At 41.0% G+C, this 22,806-nt stretch overlaps 1 protein-coding gene across 4 annotated transcripts in view; it reads right to left on the bottom strand.

Moving 5' to 3' along the window:
• Positions 1 to 4,804: 4,804 nt before the first annotated feature.
• Positions 4,805 to 22,806, bottom strand: part of LOC134876994 (heparan sulfate glucosamine 3-O-sulfotransferase 5) — a 118,154-nt gene continuing 100,152 nt past the window's right edge. The window contains exons 3-5 of one of the 4 annotated variants that reach the window (XM_063902320.1): positions 7,339 to 7,408; positions 7,000 to 7,141; positions 4,805 to 6,487 (exon numbers count right to left, since the gene is read on the bottom strand). In XM_063902320.1, the coding sequence (XP_063758390.1) occupies positions 5,557 to 6,487; positions 7,000 to 7,106 (1,038 nt within the window). In that variant the 5' untranslated portion in view covers positions 7,107 to 7,141; positions 7,339 to 7,408 and the 3' untranslated portion in view covers positions 4,805 to 5,556. Of the gene's footprint in view, positions 6,488 to 6,999; positions 7,142 to 7,338; positions 7,430 to 9,966; positions 10,091 to 22,806 lie in introns of those variants that run through there. The other 3 variants (XM_063902322.1, XM_063902319.1, XM_063902321.1) reach the window with 3 other exon arrangements.

The raw sequence follows: 22,806 nt of genomic DNA on the forward strand, positions 1-22,806 counted from the left end.
AAATGGAAGACATACAAGACCACTGCTAATCTCCCTCGATCTGGGGCTATATATATATATATATATCTATATATATATATATATAGATATATATATATATATATATATATCTATATATATATATATATATATATAGATATCTATATATATATATATATATATATATATATATAGATATCTATATATATATATATATCTATATATATATATATATATATATATATAGAGATATATATTTTCTCTCAACTTCTGGAAAATCACTTGGAGCCTGCTAAGGGCTTCCTCTTCAGTGGGAGCGAAGACAAGGAGGTCGTCTAAGTAGCAGAGCAGACTGGTGAAGTTGAAATCGCCAAAGATGTTCAACATCATCCGCATAAAAGAAACTGGACTGTTGAAGAGTCCTTGGGGCATTCGATTGTACTCGTAGAGACCAGCGGGTGTCGTGAAGGCAGAGTACCTCTTGTCTTCCTCGCACATGGGGACGTTGTAAAACCCAGAGGTTAGGTCTACCATGCTGAAGAAGGCATTGCCTCTGAGTGCTGCAAGACAGTCTGCTTGGTGAGGGAGCGGATGGGCATCCTTCAGTGTCCGAGCATTCAGCCATCTGAAGTCCCTACAAATCCTCAGTCCACCGTCCTTCTTCCAAACTAAGACGAGAGGTGACGCATAATCGCTGATGGATTTGCGGATGATCCCCATCTTCCTCCATCTCTGTGAGTACTTGCCGGAGCTGTTGGTAGTGGGCAGGGGGCACTCACCTGTACGGCATGCGGATGCGATGTGCGAACCCTTCCGCTTTGCCACAGTCAAGCGAGTGTCTGGGTAACATGTCTTCATACTCTTCAATAAGATCAGCAAGCTCTTTCTTAGAGCTGAATCTGGCAGACTGAGCTGCTGAGACCCGGGTTGGAGAGCCTGTCTTTGATGTCTGCATCCGTGGCGACTGGCCTACTGACCTCTACTGGCTTCCTGTCCTCCATCCTACAGGAACCATGCTGAATGTTGAAATCTTCCACTGCAAGACAAGGGGATAGATCCACAACCTTAGAATTGCGCTTCAGAGTGATTGGTTTTGAAGAGAGATTAGTCCTCTTCATGGGCACCCACCGATCTCCCCACATTGGTGTGATGACCCGTCCAAGAAGGACATCTCTCGGTCTGGACTTGGAGGTGGTAGGCTACACGATGACTGTACTGCCTGAAGACACCGGCACAGTGCGGGGCAGCCTGCCCCACACTAGGTGTTCACGCTGAGGGAGCAGTGTAACAGCACAAGGCAGCCTCACAGTGCAAATCCGGTTGGGGACCTCGTCTCCCCTCCATCTGGTGGTGCATGACATCATATCCAAAAAAAGGCTCATAATCAAGAAGTGAATGCTTGCTCCCTGCAGATATGAGCCTCCAATAATCATCACTGCCTTTCATGACACGCATCAAGTGTTTGAGGACATTTGAGCCAATGATGAGCTCATCGCGCTGACCTGATACTACTAAAACAGGAACAATGCATTTCTCTTTATAGACAGTCAGTGTCAAGTCATACATACATTTGGGGTTTGTCTGTTTTCCTCCACAGCCAAGAAGTATGATTCGTTCCGCTGATTGGGCTTTCCCCACAAGAGCTCCAGCTTCTCTCAGTTTACATTCCACCTCTTCATTTAGAGTGCAAGCCATGGATCCTGAATCTATCATGTCCTTCAGTTCCACCCTGTCATTCACTGTAACCGGGGTGTAGAACAACTCACTAAAGGCGAGCACCTTTGCTGATCCTTGAACCACGACTTGGTATCCTGGCATGGCCGAACAGGTGTTAACATAGAGAAGCTCAAGATTTGACTTGTCTTCACTGAGGGTTTTTTGTTCACCTCCCACACTGCCCCTCTTCAAATGTACATAAACAAACGTAATGGAGTAGCTCACATACCTGTGTGAAACATCAAATATCATTACAGCAAGCAACTTCCCAAGCCAGGTTGATCCCATGCACATCTTTTAAGGGGAAAAGCAGACAACAGCAGACTGCATGAGAAACCTTACCATGCTCTTAGCATAGCTTGAGAATGGGAGCCTAGCCTGGTGCACAAAAGTGCTGTACTCGATAAATAATGACATACACACTCTAATATATATCATGAAAGTAAAGGACATCATTTGTGAACTGTTACAACAAAAAACTGCGACTGTCTAGCATTTCATCCCATTTTAACAAATTATTGACAAGCCACTATAACCCTACCCCTCCTCTGGGAGTGCAACGCTGACTGACAGGAATGCCGCGAACTCCCTAGGAAGTGAGGTCACGTAATTTCAAAATAAAAGGCCCTTCAAGAGAAATGAATACAAAACAGGTGAAAACAACAAAACATGAACAGAAAAGGATTATTGGTGAAATATATACCTGATACATTAGTACACCAGTTACACATACTTATATATATTTATATAATATATATCGTGGATATGTTTTGTTGGGGGAAAAAATCCATTCAAACCCAATATATGCAAGTCTTTTACATCCAAAGGTTGTTCAAACAAATTATCCTACAGTAAAGCATTGTAACTAATACTCATAATATTATAGTTTCTACTCATAAGCTTATAGTATGAATAGAAATGTTTATTCTTCAGATTAAATGGACATTATGGAAATCTAAACTACGTCTTAGCATCGCAGTAACATGGCCCGCATTGTACCGCACACACGCACTCTTTGCCCCACATGAAACTTATTTACCGTTAACACTAACTTCCAGGGATGCCTCTGTCCAAAGGGACAGCAGTCTCTTATGTCCAGCGGTGAGAGAGTGATCCTCCGCAGCCCAGCATGAGCAGTGGGGGGTTGAAGGACTCCATGTACTCCACACACTTGGCATGGCCAAGTAAAAATGGGAAGCCAAATATAACTCTTCCAGCAGGGTTTGTGACTCCCATTCATCATACACTTGGCATTATGTACTGAGGATCTGCACCACGAATAGTGAGGTCAAAGCAGCCGAGGCGCTCTCCTGAGAGAGAGTCATGAACCAAAGCACTGTGCCGGAAAATTCTCCATCACCTTCACCTGCAGGGCCACAGGAACATCACACTCAGTGTGGAAAGACAGTGTGCTTACCCTCCGTTTACACACTAACATCGCACTATCCTGACCTGGCCCGCTGTGCCATGGAGAGAGGTATATTCAGAGTTATATTCAAGTTTGCAGTGTTGAGTCTGATCATAGTCATTCAGGTGGAAAAATGTTCCTGCTGTAGAAATAAAATACTTTTTCAGAGTATGGCAAAATTGAGTTTTCCGATGAAGGGCAGTCAAAAAAAGATTTCCAAGGAGTGTAAAAGGAAGCGCAGTATAATAATATCACAGTTTTGCAGATTTGCTGGTATGACTCATCATTAATGCCAAGACACAGGGGGAAGATGACGGCCTAATATTTGCCTTTTACTGCTCCAACATCCTATGTTAGGATAAACTACAACAGAGTAGAATATGGAGACAGGTAAGCATCATTATATTATCTGGATTAAAGGTTTCGGTGTGTCTACAGCCAAAGATCAAAACTATTATGTTTTTTAAAACACAATTACATTATTGTAAATAAAAAAATCATTTTTGAATTCCCAAAAAATCAACTTCAAAATCAAGTTAAAGAATAATAAGTGTTTCCACTTGTAATAAGTACACAAATAAATAAATATCTGCCAATAGAAAAATGGAACATTTGATTGGAAAGATTTCTTGAAATAAGATGGTGTATTTTGTCATAATCTTAGTTTTGTATTTATAGTTTCCTGTTTTATTTTGACCACACCCTACCCACTCCTACTCCGTGATGCTGAAAGAGGATCCCTTCTTTCCGGTGGAGGTGTGTGAATACAGCGGCAAGCTTTGGGACAAACTCCCCTCTATCCGGCAGAAACAGGAATTACCATAACCTTTCAAAACAACGGTTTCTAATCAGCATCTCTCGGTCCAAAAATAAAATAATAACTAAAATAAAGATCCAAAATCTTTAATGTAATTTCTTCAGAGGCAGAGCATGGGCGGAGAGATGATGGGCTTGGATTCTTTCCTCAACTTGTCTAAGATATAAGGTCGTACTTCATCAAGTTAAAGGAACAGTTGAACATTTGGAGAAACATACATATTTGCTTTCTCTCTGAGGTTGAGATGAGGGGAATGATGCTCGTCAGTCCATTCCCCATGTTGGGTTTGGATCTCTGAGGTCCAGGAGGTTAGGCCTCTGCGCTCCTCTCCTGCCTGTCTCTATTGTGTTCTTGTTTATTCTCCTATGTGTGTGAAGCTTCAGTTCTGCTTCCTGTGTGATTGTGTAGCCTGTGGTCCTCCATGGCGAAGAGGAGGTCATGTGATTCTTAGTGTTGGAGGTGCTTGACCTCCTCCTGGATCTGTATTCTCCACAAATGCTAACATTCTGTCCTCCTGATTATCCACACTGTATTTTATACTGCATGACATCCATTTCCTGTCCATCCATCCAGGACTTTACTCAAGGACAGGCCGTGACAAATTCTGTACAGACTGTAAAGGAATTTTGCATTTTTTAAAATTCATATTGGGCTGTATAAATAAAATTGTGTTGATTTGAAATGACCTACTCTTAGGGCTGTGTGTCCCCCCTGCTTCCAGTCTTTATTATAAGCTAGGCTAATAAACTCAAATCATTTTATCTATCTTTAAAACCCCAGCTACAGTTAACACACACATCTGATGAGATACAAAAGTGAACAATAAAGGTTTACACTTTTTTTATTTAACCTTTTTTAACAACACACTTATGATACAGAATGAATATTTGTAGAGAATCAGACACAATTTGCTAATCGTTATAGAATTAACAGTTGGTTCGACAACAATCATCAGGACAACCATGTTTTTTCTCACTATGGCTTTTTTTACGCCAGCTGTTTTGCAAACCAAGGAAAAGGCTCTATGGAAAAGGAACCAACATGTTAAAACACAAGATTGATTCTAAATGCTTTGAGGGTCGTGGTTTGAGTCTATTCTGATGGGCCTGTTCTGATCTTCACCATGTTTATAATGAGAATAAAAAGTCCATCTTGCCTGGATTAACCACAGCATAAATTCAACAGAATATGTGGTTAGAACAAGCAAATCAGACAACAGAAGACAACTTTTATAAAAGTCATAAATGTTAAAATGGCATTGTGATTGCACATGCAGTTGTGATTAAAAAACAACAACCAAAAAGTGAAGAATTATGTTGTTTATCAAACGTCGTTTAGTTATCTTTAAGGTGTTTTAACATGAGGAACTCAACAGACTTAAAGCTTATGTTAACATTTATGCCTATGTTTGATAGCCTCTTCATGGGGATCGATGACAGACAGGTGAGGATATTTGCATCATCATGGAACTATTTTTCTTTTTCACACAGGGAAAAAAACCTCACATCAAGTCCCTTTGATATTTGGTCACACTGTCATTATTGTATTGAACTCAATCAAAGTGCTATTATTAGTTTTAGCGATCTGATAACTTTGAAAAACCCCCAAAGAATCTCACTGGACGAGGCCAGAGTTGTCATGGCCAGTTGAAAGTCCGCCCAGTGATCTGGTAAAACTTCTGATTGAAGGGGTGAAAGAAGTTCTGCAGTTTAGTCACCACTGAGGGGTCCACCTCTGGGTGGGTGCGGCCCTTGCTGCCTGCCAGGCACTTGTTGAAGACGATGTTGAATCGCAGACAGTAAAACCCCCTGGTGGCATTGAAGTACAAGTTGTACTGGCTGATCCTTGAGGGCAGGTTGAGGAAGCGCTCGACGAGCTGCAGCTCAGGCAGCGGGTCCGTGATGAGGCGGTCCCCATCCACGATGTGGAACTGCTCTACAGGAAAGTATTTGAGCCAGCGCTCCAGGTGCTTGGTGTAGATGCTAGTCCGCACGGCTTTGTACTTGGTGTTCACCTCGCAGGTGTTGGAGTCCACGGCCAGCTTCTCAAACTTGTGGTACGTCTTGTTTTTGCGCTCCTTGCCCTCCAGAACCTGCGTGTAGTCGGACACAGCCCTGGTGGTGGGCTCGCGGACGATGATCAGCAGCTTGATGGAGGAGTTCATCTTGAAGATGCGTTCAGGGACCTCCTCCGTGATGAAGTAGGCAGGGCTCTTCTCAATGGTAATCTGATGAGGGAAGGAGAAGGGCATTTTCTCTCGGTACCAGTCAATGCCCCGTGCGTAATTCTGGTCGTTGTCAAAGAAGTGGATCTCCTGCGAGGCCTTGACCACTGCCGGGTGCAGGTTGAGCATCTCCAGCAGGGCGCGGGTGCCCCCCTTGCGCACCCCAATGATGATGGCCCGAGGCAGCTGCTGGATCAGGTGGTGCAGTCGGATCTGCTCTTTGGTGGCATTGCCCTTGCGTAGTTCATGGAGCAGGCCACGCTTAAACTGCAGGGTGCGGAGAGGGATCTGCTCTGGCTCACGGGGGGGCAGTCTGCTTTCAATAGGGCAAATGGGCTGTAGCCTGAATAAGAAACAAGAAAATACATCCTCAGTCAACATTATCATAAATTACTCATTACTCGTGTCCTCATTGTCTGATAAAAAATGTCCATATTTTTTTTGTAGAATTTGATTCAAATTAATTTTTTAGGTTTTGAGAAACTTTGAAGCCATATTAAAGTATGACATCTAGCTCTCTTTATAATCTAACTGCTGATGCTGCTGATCCCCTGGGTGAGTTCTGACCCTGAGCCAGTTCTCTCAGTAAGCGTTTTCTCATTCACTAAAACATTTTAAACTGGCAGCATCAAGAACAGCCAAGGGGAGACAACTGTCCTGACTTCTTTAACAGAGTATAGGTATTTTTGTCTTAAGAAGTTCAAACTTGCGTGAATTAGCACATTCAAACTACTTCAGGAAGTGGATCAGGGGCTGCACTGAATAATATCAGTCAGTGATATAGAGTGTAAACCTTCTTACTTTTATTTAAATAACTGTGTATAAAAGTAATGTATTGTCACAGTGATGACCTACCTATCCAAGGTCCCGACCCTGGCCACCAGATAGAGGACACTTCCGATCGCGAGGCTGCCCAGGACGAAGAGCTTCTGTCTCAGCAGCGCCTGCTGTTTGAATAGCATGGCCCTCCATCAATCTTCAGGACTGCAATTCCAGCCTGCAGAGAGCCGAATACATAAACCACTAATCACCAGGGAGCAGAGACAGCCTAATGTTTAATAACACACACTAAATCAAGTCTTACAAGTGATTAGGCCACACTCACACAGCTGGAAAGTGCTGCAGTGCCATTAGAGGAAATGCTCCGGCACTTTGTTACACTTATTTATTTATTCCTGCCAACTGGAAACTCACAATATATCTAATGAGCAGGTGAGATGTGAGGGCCCCGCTCTGAGAGATGAATGTGCAGTATGAAGTTTGGCTGTAAATAAAGAAAAGATGAACAAAAAATTAAATAAAAAAAAAAATTAAAACAATGAAAACGTATTATTATTATTATTATTATTATTATTATTATTATTATTATTATTATTATTTATTTATGTATTAATAACAACAACTTTTTTTATGTACAGTCATCAAAAGCAATGGTTTACAGAAGGCTCACCCCCATCTGTCATTTGGTTTAGGACCCTTGGAGCATTCTTTATATTTTTTGTGATTTTAATTAAATGTTAGACTTCAATATATTTATCTTGAAACATTTCCAGACGGTCGACACGGACAGGGCTTTAAGTCTATGAATGATCATATTATATTGATGTTTATGCCTATTTTTGACCTTCAAAAAGAGAATGATCTGTTTATCCAAGAGAGGGCCCTGCACGCTTTCATACAGAGGAGCACAGAAGTGTTTGCCTAGCTGTATTTAAAGGAAAGAGTTTTTTCCATTTTTTGCTGATCAATAACTGAGCCCTTTCTGCATCTGCAAGTGTACCACTGTGACTAAATGACATTATGGAATAACAGATCTATACAGAAGTCGTAGCACTATAACAAAAGGGTCAGCCAGCTTCTGATCCAGCTTTTAAACAGCCTGCCATTACAGAGAACATTCTGCAGAGCGTCTCATAAACCAGAGGAGTGGGTCCTGACCCCCCAGTGACTGAAAGCATTTCACTCATATTGCCTTTTGGAGACTTCTGAAAGGAGACCAGCAGAGCAAGTGCAATTTCATCAGTAAGCCAAGGGGGAGGGGGGCTTTGGGTGTTTTGGAGTCTAAATAATGTTTGTCATTACAGCCTATATCTCTGAAAGAGGTTGGAGCTCTAAATTAAAAATGTTTCCGATTGAAATAAATGTTGTTCAGTTTTTGTAATAAACTACACTCTGATAAGAAGGTAAGACATTTGCTCCGAGTGAATCTTCCAAACAGCAACTGTGACCCTGGAAAACACACAATTATATCACACAGCATGTTTACCTCTTTAACCACTTTTTCTCAAATAAAAAAAAAGTCAGAAGACTTTTTTCTCCAAAATAAAATATTATTTTTAGTTATAAGAAAAAAGTCAGAATTCTGAGATTAAGGTCAGAATTCTGACTTGTTCTCAGAACAAAAAAAAAGCATATTTATTTCACATCCCCAAATTGTTGTTTTCATGTGGCCCTAATCCTCTTCTGTACATAACTAATGTGTTTAATTCTAAAAATAATAATTAGTTACATGTAACTAATTACGTAATTAAATTACAAAATAAATGTAATCTGTTACAGTTCCTAAGAAAACAAGTGTAATTTCAATACACTTAGTTATCAAAATATTGGTGATTGCAAAGGGATTACATACAGGGGTGTAGTGCTATTTAAGTACCGGAGCGCACCCAAGTGTCGCTCATCCATGCTCTTGACCAAACCGTTTGAGAGCCACTGAGATAACTTAGAATAAAGTGAACTATCTAAACCAGCGGTCCCCAACCACCAGGTTGCGACCCGGTACCTAATGGCCTAATTGATTATCAGTCTAAATATGTTTTATTTTGAAAAGTGACTTCTGGCGGAATGGCGCATGCGTCTGTGCCTCTTGACAGATCTCCTGGCGATGCGTCATTAACGATTATCCAGCAAATGTAGGCCGGAGAAAATGAAGGCCGGTCCGTGAAACTATTGTCTTAGATGAAACCGGTCCGTGGCGCAAAAAAGGTTGGGGACCGCTGATCTAAACCATCAGAGAGTCCTGTACACAGGGGCGTTGCAATGGGGTAGGCAAACTAAACAATTGACCAAGGGCCCCGAGCTGGAAGGGGGCCCCCAAAGAAGGTTGATTACATTGGTCCACAGCAACGAAAACATTGAAATGGCTATGTAAAACTCAAAGAACTGGCGGCCTGAAGATGAGGAGAAATTACCCTTCAGGGCACAACAAAAGAAAACAGATGCAAGAGGAAGAGGAAAAGAAGAAACGTGACCGTGGTAAGTGAGAATATGTTACACTGAATACATTTGTTATGCCAATGTTTTAATTTATCCCATTAAGCATCAGAACAGTTGGTTCTCATTACATTGTTAACAGCAGCTAGCTAACCAGTAAACTAGTTTACTGTGTCTAAAAGCATGCTGTATCTCTCAGAATGTGTTGGTACAGGTTTATAAAAGTTAAACAAAAGCTATATTGTTGCAGCCAGTGGCGGCAAAGAATAAGTCAGTTAATGTAAAGTGTTTCCTTTCACCGATTAGCAGAATAATCAATTGCTAACAATACAACAACAACAACAACAACAACAACAACAACAACAACAACAACAACAACAGTTAGGCTACTCCGTCAGTAGACTAGCTTGTTCGGTCCAACCTGTTACTAAAACAGTTGAAAGATATTATATATCTCCTTGAATTTGCTTGTGAAAGTGTTACAGTATACACAATCTTAACATAAGCAGGAGTGATGTCAACGGCTGTGAATGATTTCATATAGATCTTAACTATTGGGTGTTTGTATGGCCCCAAGAGTGTCTTGAAACGCCCCTGCATGTACCTCACCTGCGCTGAGGTTATCAGAGCCTCTCAGTCTGAAAGGAGAGTACTCTCCCGCCACCTTGTTGTGGAAACAGCTCCTTATATCCATTAGCGCAGCTAGCACCAGATGCTAACAACAAAAATCTCCGGTACCGGTGGGCTCGCTCTCGCTTGGCACTCACAATGCGCTAGAGCCAAACACACACACACACACACACACACACACACACACACACACACACACACACACACACACACACACACACACACACACACACACACAAGCTTGAATGACACAGAGAGACCCAGAAGTATTCGTACTGTAGTGTATCATATTATTTTCGATAGCTTTATTGTATGATCAGTATGACAGATGAACAGATCGCCACTGAGCTTTCAACTTAAGACACAGCCACCCAGAAAATGTGTGTACGGCTCCTGATGCACACTGACCACTACACCTCTGAATAGTATTCACTGCTGAAAGTCATTTTCTGACCGTCATTTTTTCTTTGTTAAAATAAATATATTTCTTAACAAGCTGTGCAAAGATTTTTGTTATTTTAAAGGTCCCCTATTATGCAAAATGCACTTTTTGCTGTCTTCTATACATACATATGTGTCCCCAGTGTGTAGGCTAAGTAGACTCACAAATTGTCAGAAAATACAACCCTCTCTCTTTTCCTCCTTACCCACATCTCTAAAAACGGGGGTGAAAGTGAGCTGTTCCAGATTTGCTTCAATTATGATGTCATAACCGAAATGTGGGCTGGCTTTACATTGAACTCCTGGTAACGTCCCGCCCACGTGACACGTCCCAACCTATCCTCCCCCATATACAGTCGCGAGCTGAATCCCCTCCGCAGCGCCTCTTTATCTCTGTGTGTTCAGCAGGATGTCTGCAGGAGGGACTTAAGAGTTGTTGTATATATAATACATATAATGTCTCTGTTCTAGTGGTAAACCCTGAGAAGTGTTTCAGAGAAATCATCATATCATATTTTCCGAGGAAGCTAAGATCCTTCAACATGTGCAGCAAGATGTTGGAGATCTTTTACCAGTCTGTTGTGGCCAGTGCTCTCTTCTCTGCAGCCGTCTGCTGGGGGGGCAGCATCAGAGCGGTGACACTAGCAGAATCAATAAACTGATCAGGAAAGCTGGCTCTGTCATCGGCATCAAACTGGATAATTTTGAGGCTGTGGTGGAGAGGAGGACTCTGAACAAACTGTTATCCATCATGGATAACCCCACCCACCCTCTCCACCTGCAGCTGGACAAACAGCGGAGCTCCTTCTCCAACAGACTGCTCCAGCTCCGCTGTCACAAGGACAGATTCAGGAGAACATTCCTGTCCACTGCAATAAGACTTTTCAATATTTCACATCTGTCTGGCAGATAACTCTCTGCTCCATAGCCTCTCTGTAAACTGGACTTAAACTATACTGTAGATTCTATATTTATTCTGCTTAATATTCCACACCTTCACACTGATTGTACATATTATATTCTGCTTTATATGTTGTTGTTTTTTATATATTTTCTGTACATTTGTTGTCCAAATTGTATATTGTTTACTTTCTTTTCAAATGCAATTTTATTTTATTTATTGTAATTACATTGTCTTGTTTTCCTTTTATTTTTATTGTTCTGCTGCAACGAAAAAAAATTTCTGCATGCACTCTAAAGGGAGCTAGTTCATTTAAAGCTACAGTCACAGAATCAGAATCAGAATACCTTTATTCGTCCCACAGAGCGGAAATTTGCATTGTTACTGCAGAAAGAGCCAAAGACAGCTTAATGTTACACCAAGATACAAAACATATATATTTACAAGAATCACACAATTGCAAATTACACAAAAATAAAAGCATAGCAGCCAGATATATATTGCACAGTTATTAACAAAATGGGGTGCTACACTCAGGGATGTTATATGTGAGGGGGTCTACCGGGGGCCATGATGGTTATAGAGTCTGACCGCTGCAGGAAGGAAGGACCTACGGTATTTCTCCATGAGACACCGTGGAATCATCAGCCTGTCGCCGAAGGAACTGCACAGTGCGGACAGGGTGTCCTGGTGGGGGTGGGACACATTGTCCAGCAGGGAGGACAGCTTGGCTGCCATTCTCCTGTCTCCCACCACCACCACAGTGTCCAGAGGACTCCCCAGGACAGAGCTGGCCTTCTTTATCAGTCTGTTCAGTCGCTTCCAGTCAGCAGCCGTGATGCTGCTGCCCCAGCAGAACTAACCATAGAAGATGGCTGATACCACCACAGAGTCAAAGAAAAAAATCAGCACTACAGGAACAGGGCTGAACTAGAGGGGGGTGAGGCATGCTACAATGGGGAATCTGTTTGGTATTTTGAGCAAAACACTTCAGAGACAGGTTTTTTATAGATATGGCCCTACAATATATTGTTCAAATATAGCATAATAGGAGACCTTTAAGTCTGTATACAACCTCAGAATTGTAGGTAAATCAAAAATACACTTTGAAAAAGAACCATTCAGTGACCAAGTTAAAACAAATATGAACAGTACCCAGCCTTATTTATAGTTCTGTCACCACTCAGCAGTGAGTGACCTGAATGTGACTTGGTTTGAGGTTACATTTTTCCTTTACTGCAATCAGTGTTTGTTTTTTGGGATCTGCATACTTGGTCAATGTACTTCATTGTTGATTGTAAATCAAAACATTCCAATCTTAATTCAAGTTATATTGAAGAACTTTTGATACTAGTTGGAAAGTAATCAGTGTTGAGAATCGTTTAGGAGTTTTCAGCTTTATTGCTTTATTTAAAACATTTGTTTGAAAAGGTAATCAAATGTAATAAGTTCCATTACATTAATGAAGTAATCAGAAAGTTACATTGCTTATTACATTTTTAACAGGGTAACTAGTAATCTGTAATGTATTACATTTTAAAAGTAACCTTCCCAAGACTGCCTACAATAATGCAAAACACAAAATCAATTCTGGAATCACTTTTTTTAACTTCATCTGATTGATGACGGGGGCAAGGGGGACAGTGAATCAGGGAAGACACAAACAGGCAACGCAGAGTGTAACAGGCAACAGGCTCTGTCTAGAAGACTAGATAGTCGAACACTTTTTGAAAATAGAAACTCTCCTAATATTAGTCCAGTCTCCAGCTCAAAGAGACCTTCCTACCCGTGAATGTTGAGAACCCCAAAGTGTTATGATAGAAATGTACGGTTCCCAAGCAAAAAGGGACTGTCCAAACTACTTGTTGGACAATTGTGGAGTGGTTTTGGAGGTCGTTCTGCCCTTAATATTTCTAATATATGTCATATATGTGTCCACCTGGCTGTGTTTTAGCGGCACCTAGCGGTGGTTAAGTAGCCCTACTGCATTGTTTGTCAATTGCTGCTGCTGCCGGTCCATGCTTGTTTCATTCTGAGTGTAGTTCAAGTCTAAGCTAGGTTGTTTTGTTAACGGACGTTCTCCTCTGCAGAAGTTGTGCTTTATATTTCCTGCTGTCTCACGTGTCGTCTGTGAGTATAAGTGTCAGACAAACTGTGGTGTCATAAGGAACATATTGTTTGCTAGGTGTTGATGTTTGTATAAATACAATGACAATTCCGAGTGGCTAAGCTAATTAGCGGCTAGGCTAATTAGCATATCGGTTTTATATGCCGTAGCTCATTGTGTAGAGTATTTTGTTTATTCAGCTCGTCAGCCGGGCAGTTAATAACAGTTTGCTATTTCTGTATTCTGTTTTCAGTTTCACCAATTCATTAAACTTCAGTGTGAAATGTAAGGAAATGGGGCATGTGACTGTCAACACATATTGCACATTTCTTAAGGTGGACAGACTTTACTGGCACCAGAGCATCAGAAATCAGATCATAAATCCTGGTACCACTTTACAATAAGACTACCCCTATAAAGGTTTCCGAATAGTTTGTAATTAATTTATTAATTAGGTTATGAACACTTTATAAATCATTAATAAGCTTTTATAAGACAAGAGATGCCAAGAAACATCAAGTTAGAACTGGTTTATAAGTGGTTCTTAATGATTAATAAAGTGTTTACAACCTAATTAATAACCCAATTATAAACCCTTTGTTGTGAGTGGTCAGAAAAATCAATACGCATCCACATTAATAATCGCCTTTATTTAAAGAAAAAACGGACAAAACGCTTAACAAAACTTTAAACTTTTAAACAAAAGATTAAAAGTAATACAGCGAATCTTGGGTACTCTTGCTCATTTCCCATGCGGTTTCTATCATGCGGTTAATACATTGTTTGCCTTCCGCTCCACACCTGTTACCTGTTGTCTTTTAAAGGGCTACAGCCACGCCTATGTGACATCATTACATTGGTAGTCGGCATCGATCAAAACAATAATAGGTATAAATAATAAAACATCCAAACCTTCATAATATTTTATTTTAAATGTAAATGAGATAGAAAGGCAAACTGGCTTCAACACCCTTTATGAATCCTTTATAAGGGTAGTCTCATTGTAAAGTGGTACCGAAATCCTTTATTAGTCACACAGCGGGGAAATGTTAAAGTTCAGTGGCTTAAGACAGGCATTTCATCTTAGCTCAGCAACTTGGATGTCTAGCTTTCTAACTATCACAATCACAGTTGCAAAGCTTTGACATCAGAGGCATTAAATTAAAAGACTGAGTTGCTTTGAAAATATCATGTGATTGCATTAACAAATATGATTACGGTAATTGTAGACCCAAACTGGGAGTTTTAACTTAAAGGTTATGGCAGAGAAAATCTCAAAAGTTCTTGAAACTCAAAAGCCAAAATGAACTAAGTTCATCTTCTGAGGACCATGAATTTGCACAGTGGATATTGCAGCAGTTAGAGTTTAATATTGTGGTATGATCAGGAGGAATATCTTCTGGGGAACATGCACATAGCACAGAGATCACTCTCCTTCTATATTTCTACTTCCTCTCATCTCCCCCTCTGCCTGGGATGATATGAAAAGCATTTACTTTACACAGTTTTGACCGACATGTGTCTTGAGTGATCAATCATACCATAGCTCTCAGCCCTCTAACTAATAGGCTGAGCAAGCAGACACACTGAGGGATTAGTGGAATGCTGACTGGCCTTTTGGGTGTAATTAAAACACTGAAAAACGTTGCTGTTTACAGGCCTGATAGCAACCTTAATTGGTTTCCAAATAGTGTAGCGTGGAATATATGAGCTTGATAAAAAGTGGCTATTTGCAGACACACTGCACAAAACTTGACTAAACTTGCTTTGCTGTGGTAATAATGTGCACTCCTCAGTTCTCCTTTTCAGAGGAGTACACGAGGGCACTGGTAATAATAAACAACTGCAGCTGAGCTCTCATTCGGGTCTGATAATGAATTGTGTTACTGAAAACACTGTGGTTGCAATAGCAAAGAGGAGCAGCAGTCCCTATGGAATACATGTGTACATACTCTGTCTGCAGAGCTCCCTGTCCATAGCCTGTAAAGTGTCTCCTTTCTATAACCCGCAACAATTTGCACAACAGCTACTTTGCACAATTGTAATGTACAGTATTTATAATCCAATGTGTCTGTAGTATATTTCTACACATTTCTGTAGCTTAGTGGGACTGTATATTAGTGTTGTAGTACTCAAGACCGGTCTTGAGGCGAGTTTTGAAAGGTCTTGGTCTTGTCTCGGAATCAACTGCATTGTACTCGGTCTTGTCTCGGTCTCGGACCTATAAGGCTCGCAATTTTATGTCAAGACCGATTAGGACCACAGCTGTGGCTGGGGATGTGATTGGATGTAAAACTCCCTGTTTCAAATGCAACCAATAAAGTGACTTCACTGACATACTTTGAAGCACTCACGAGACTCCCAATCTTTGCCCTCATGCGCCGCAATGTTTGGAAACCTGGGACTGGTCCATACCGGCTGCTGCCCCTCACCTCTGCCCACCCCGATCACACGCACTCAAACGGTCTTGAAGGGAAGAAGTCGGGAAACTCAATGATAACGAGAAAATGCATTTCCTGCTGTAAATGCGTGTGAATGCTGTAAGCTGCTGCAAATGTGTTGCTGAGCTTTGCAGGAAATGCAGGAAAGGCTGAATATTTGAATAGCTGAATGGTGACTATAGCTGTATAAACAACCAAATGTATAGCTTTGATGTCCTGAAATAGCTGAATCATTTTATAGTTGAATCGTTTCTGTAGCTGAAAGTAGGCTGAAGAAGTTAGATATTAAATATAAGTAGTATCAGTTTGTCTGTTGGTGTCTTCTCTGATTATGTGATGTCAGTCAGCTGTGTCTGCCCAAATCTGTCCAGTAACTCGGTTACCATGGTCACCTGCAGCAGCAGAGGGCAGCTCATTCAGAGTGCATTGAGGTTTACTTCTGACAGTTTTGCTTCCAGTTCAAAAACTACGAGTCTTATCAACAAATGACCTGACTGTGACCATCATTGAGCCCTGACGAACACATCTGTGTGCTTTTATTGTGTTTAGTGTGTAAAATGTGGACATGACTGCAGTTTCTCTAAAGTGTACTTATTTCTGGACTGAAGAAAGATCTGGACAAATCTAACACTGGAGTGTATTTGGAAGCTGGATGGAGTTTTTGTCACTCAGATCACTATTGGGCCAGAACGGCCCGATTAATTTTGCTACTAAAATCTTTGGAAATGATTTCAATAGAGTGTATATTTGGGGTCTGACAGCAGTTTTAAAATATTTTATCTGAAGATTTTAAAGACCCTCTACACTCTAGCTCTGACATCACGCAATCTAACCCTTAACGAGCTGCGCAATACACACTAATGTTAAAATCTGAAGATGGCCTATTTACCAAGCTCCAAACTAAGTTAAAAATCTCAAAAAGTGTCAAAAATGTCAAAAATCTGAATACAAGTTTAATAGCTGAAGGTCTTGTGACCGTTTTAAAGTTTGAATCATGCCTCTAGCTGAAGTATGTGGAAGGAGTAGCATTTGGCGCATAGTGTAGGTAAAAGAGGATTTGAAGGTGCTGGCCATTGACATTGAAAAAGTATAACATATTTTTAAAAAGTTGAAGGTTTCCAATCATGTGCTGAAAAGGCTGAATATGTTTATATTTGAATGGTTTCTGTATCTGTAAGTATGCTGAAGTTATTGAGAGTCATAAGTAGACGGATTAAAGAAACAGAAAAACAATAGTGGAATGCTATATATATACTAGGGCTGTCAGTTAAACGCGTTATTAACGGCGTTAACGCACCTTCCTTTTAACGGAACTATTTTTTTCAACGCGCGTTAACGCGTGTGCGTTCTGTGACCCTCGGCCCGCTCCGTAGTTTAAGAAAATACCAAGAAACCATGGTAACGTTGTGGATCACAGCAGAAACACACTACAAATGGAGAAAGAAAAGTCACGTTTGAATGGAAAATTGAGCTATAAAGCCTGCCGGGTGCTTTTCTCGAAATACCGAGGTAATATGTACGTGCTGCAAAGTGAAATTAGTTTCCTCCGGAGTACCCAGAGTTTAGAATATCACTCGCTGACCAAGCATAGCGCTGATTCAGAGACCCCACAGAGGACAACATAATAGCTAAATGGTGGCTACAGACTGTAGGTCAGTGAACACTGTGGAGGATGAGGCTCTGCTAGAGTCAAAACGACCTTCTTAGGAGCCTTGGAGAGACGCCACTGTAAAAGAGATTCATAACTTCGTCGCAGATTGTTGCAATAACAATGATGTTTACTGTCTTGAATAAATATAATTACATTATTAATTATTAATAATAATTATAACATTATAACTCACAATAATGAAACATTGTTTATTTATTATAAACAAAATGTACGATTAATTATAAAGCAATCATATTTATCCACCTACAAAAACTAGAAAAATATCCTTTTTAAGGAACATTTAGAACAGATAAATAATGTGTGATTAACTATGGCAATCATGCGATTAATCGCGATTAAATATTTTAATCGACTGACAGCCCTAATATATATATGTTGATAGATATACTATGAATATATACATACATATACGTATATATTTATATCTATATGGGGGGGACAGCAGCAGCAGGGCAGAACACTTTGAAGGGGGACAAACCCACTAGTGATAACAGGATGGGCCACCAACTGACCAGAAGAGCTCCCAGTTCCTGTCCTGATTGACATCATTATCCCTACATCGGAGTTTGTGTTTACAATCTTATCATGACCCAAACATATGATGGATAAAATGCTGAATAAATCCCAAGACCCTTACACCTCTTTATTTCTTTTTAACCATATGAATTCCACACTTGTGGACAGTGCCTTTAGTGAACAGATTGACTATAAAAATATGTTTTGTGCTCTTTGGAAGTGAAAAATCAGCAGAGAGCAGCAGCAGCGTACTGGGGCCTGGGACAATGCGGAGGGAGAGGAGGCAGAGAGCCTTGATGAATAATTCACCACGATGAGCTTTATATTGTCATTGATCTTTGCGTATGCACGAGGGGATGAAGCTGCCGTTCAGCGTAGAGCCTCCACTGACCTCTGAGCCAGGCTTCCATTCTGTGATATTACATCTACATTATTTACAACTGCAGATACCTTTTGTTTGGACTCTGTATGTTAGAAGAAGCCTCTATACTCAGTCCCATTTAGACTCGTACATCTCCTATATGTACGCTTGTATACTCCAGATAATATAATTAACCTGCAGTGGATATACACTATTTGCACTGTTCATTGTCATATATTCATTTGTTTTATTGTTGTGCCTTTTTTTGATTTTATTTTTATATTTTGTATGTACAGTGGGGCAAAAAAGTATTTAGTTACCACCAATTTTGCAAGTTCTCCCATTTAAAAAGATGAGAGGGGCCTGTAATTTTTATCATAGGTATACCTCAACTATGAGAGACAGAATGAGAAAAAGAAATCCAGAAATCAAATTGTAGGATTTTTAATGAATTAATTTTCAAATGATTGTGGAAAATAAGTATTTGGTCAATAACAAAAGTTCATCTCAATACTTTGTTATATACCCTTTGTTGGCAATAACAGAGGTCAAATGTTTTCTGTAAGTCTTCACAAGGTTTTCACACTGTTGCTGGTATTTTGGCCCATTCCTCCATGCAGATCTCCTCTAAAGCAGTGATGTTTTGGGGCTGTCGCTGGGCAACACGGACTTTCAACTCCCTCCAAAGATTTTCTATTGGGTTGAGATCTGGAGACTGGCTAGGCCACTCCAGGACCTTGAAATGCTTCTTACGAAGCCACTCCTTCATTGCCCTGGCGGTGTGTTTGGGATCATTGTCATGCTGAAAGACCCAGCCACGCTTCATCTTCAGTGCCCTTGCTGATGGAAGGAGGTTTTCACTCAAAATCTCACGATACATGGCCCCATTCATTCTTTCCTTTACACGGATCAGTCGTCCTGGTCCCTTTGCAGAAAAACAGCCCCAAAGCATGATGTTTCCACCCCCATGCTTCACAGTAGGTATGGTGTTCTTTGGATGCAACTCTGCATTCTTTCTCCTCCAAACACCACGAGTTGAGTTTTTACCAAAAAGTTCTATTTTGGTTTCATCTGACCATATGACATTCTCCCAATCCTCTTCTGGATCATCCAAATGCCCTCTAGCAAACTTCAGACGGGCCTGGACATGTACTGGCTTAAGCAGGGGACACGTCTGGAACTGCAGGATTTAAGTCCCTGGCGGCGTAGTGTGTTACTGATGGTAGCCTCTGTTACTTTGGTCCCAGCTCTCTGCAGGTCATTCACTAGGTCCCCCCGTGTGGTTCTGGGATTTTTGCTCACCGTTCTTGTGATCATTTTGACCCCACGGGGTGAGATCTTGCATGGAGCCCCAGATCGAGGGAGATTAGCAGTGGTCTTGTTTGTCTTCCATTTTCTAATAATTGCTCCCACAGTTGATTTCTTCACACCAAGCTGCTTACCTATTGCAGATTCAGTTTTCCCAGCCTGGTGCAGGTCTACAATTTTGTCTCTGGTCTTCTTTGACAGCTCTTTGGTCTTGGCCATAGTGGAGTTTGGAGTATGACTGTTTGAGGTTGTGGACAGGTGTCTTTTATACTGATAACGAGTTCAAAAAGGTGCCATTAATACAGGTAACGAGTGAAGGACAGAGGAGCCTCTTAAAGAAGAAGTTACAGGTCTGTGAGAGCCAGAAATCTTGCTTGTTTGTAGGTGACCAAATACTTATTTTACCGAGGAATTTACCAATTAATTCATTAAAAATCCTACAATGTGATTTCCTGGATTGTTTTTCTCATTTTGTCTCTCATAGTTGAGGTATACCTATGATAAAAATTACAGGCCTCTCTCATCTTTTTAAATGGGAGAACTTGCACAATTGGTGGCTGACTAAATACTTTTTTGCCCCACTGTATGTATTTGTATATATTTTAATCTTTGGGATGAGATGGTGGGAATTTCTGTCTTCTTGGTTGTACCACACACTCAGAGATGTTGATAATAAAGTTGACTTTGACTTGACACCTTTCTCTAAAGCAGGCTTTTTTATATCAGGGTATAAATAACTTTATTTGTTGTTGATGGGTCCACGCATAAGTTGAACTTCGGGAACACACACTGTTCCAATACAAGGCTGTCAAACAACTATTCTACTTTCAAGTGCAGCAAACTGCCTCTCCATGTCTCACAGCATTCAGAGCCACAGCTCCTCGGTTCACACTGCCTGGTTAGAAATCCCAGACCTGATCAGCATCTGGGTCTGGAGCTATGAGAGCCGCTGACCTCTCATGTAACAACAATCTAACACTGAGCCTGTGAGTGTCTCTTGCTCTGTTCACAAGGAACATGAAGATGGAATGGTGAGTAGTGTCTGGATTCACTCATGATGCTGTGTGAACTTCAAAGACCACATCAGACAACAACCGTAAACTTTGAGCTGGGAGATAGACAGGAAGAGAGCCCCTTCAGAGTTTTACTTTCTGTTCCTCCCAGGGCCCTTTGTGTATTTGAACAATCAACTCCTACACAAAGATGCACACCCATTAATGCATCATGCTCACAAAGACCATCACAAAGGAGCTCCTCCGTGAGCATCAGGTGACTGACAAGATGTGTCCTATCAAGAGGAGATCTGCTGAGAACGCATCGCTTCAAACACTGTCAACATGATCTGCTCTCTTTTTACTTTGTGCTTTGAGGACAAACCAAACGAGTATAATAACATCCTCAAAATAATCTGAGTAGTAAGAATACACCCACTTTAAGCATCATAGAGTGTGGTAATCAAACAAAAAGAGTATATTTGAATGCCTGGTCCATCTGTGGCAATCCTTCTCAGAAATGTCTAGACATCCAGCATGCATTGTGTCCAAGAGGGACATCTGCTCATGTGGCTGTTCGTCACAAAAGTTCACATTTATGAAAATAGCATCAGAGCCGGTGACACCAGCAGAGTTAAAAAAAAACAGATTAAGAAAGCTGGCTCTGTCATCGGCATCAAACTGGACAATTTTGAAGCTGTGGTGGAGAGCAGGATACTCTGTTGAGACTGTTGTCCATCATAAATAAAGAACTTCTGATTCTGATAAAGTTGATTACTTGTTGATTGAAGACCAGTTATCCCATGGTTTGGACTTTCTACAAGATGAAGATTCAAGATTCAACTTTATTGTCATTGCACAGAGTACAAGTACTAGGACAATGAAATGCGGTCTCTGCATTTGACCCATCCTAGTGTTAGGAGCAGTGGGCTGCCATTATGTACGGCGCCCGGGGAGCAGTGTAGGTAACCAGTGTCTTGCTCAGGGACACCACGGTGGCACTTTGTCTTTCGGGGACTTGAACTGGTGACCTTCCAGTTCCCAGGCCAAGCCCCTATGGACTTCGCCACCACCGCCCATCCACAAGAGGATCTAGAAGAGATAAGTATGACTTTGAGAACTGTTTTGTACTGTAACTAATTGTTAAAGTGTGTAAAAACGATCTCTAATGCTATTAGCCATTAGCATAGCCAATTAGTCATCAGCTTCCATACTGTTAGCTTTGATAGTGAATGTGTCCAAGTTTAAGGCAATTTTCTGTGTATTCGTCATGAGATAGCATATGGACTTGTGGCTTAGCTGATTTATGTGGTATAGGACCAGTGGCGACTCGTCATTAGGGGCAGGTGGGGCACAGTCCCACCTACGATCAACAGAAATTAATTAAAATAATTCCCAAAATATGTTTAAAATATATGTTTCAATATATTAAAAGATCATGTTTAGTCGTCTCTACATTGCTGCTTCGGACTGCAAATTAGTGTCCAAAGTGCGCCTATTGACCCGGGCTGAGCGATGTGGGGCGAGCTCCGAGCTGCCCTTCCGTATAGAAATGAACGTGTGCTTAAACTAAACTGCGCATGCTCAGAGTAGTTTTTCATTCAATGTATGCCCCGCCAAAAAAAATCACAATTGGGGCAAAGTGCTCGCAGACCCACTAAAAACGTCATCTCATAAATCAGAGCTGATTGGCTGAAGTGTGTGTGCTGCGAAAAGTGTGCGATATGTTTCCACTATAGACTATAAGCGGTGTCCCAATCTTTTATATTATTATTATTGTTGTTTCCACCACCCAGAGTCTGACTGGTGCTGCGCCATGACCGTTTACGTGCCCTCTTATGACCCACATAGCGTTTTACATCGCTGATATTCTCCCCAACGCCGCTCACAACAACATCAATAGAGGACTGCGTCGGGTCGATGATTAAAAAATCATACAAAGCCAGGTTAAATTAAAGAAGTGCTTCTCAAACCTTATACATTTCTCCAGAGTGCCGTGGTTCATCTTTTATTAATATGGTTGCAGCTGAGAGTGGAGGTGTCCTGAGAGTGGCGCCTATACCGGAGCTGTCAGTAACTG

The sequence above is a fragment of the Eleginops maclovinus genome, chromosome 15 (assembly GCF_036324505.1).
Source record: "Eleginops maclovinus isolate JMC-PN-2008 ecotype Puerto Natales chromosome 15, JC_Emac_rtc_rv5, whole genome shotgun sequence".
Taxonomy (NCBI): Eukaryota; Metazoa; Chordata; class Actinopteri; order Perciformes; family Eleginopidae; genus Eleginops; species Eleginops maclovinus.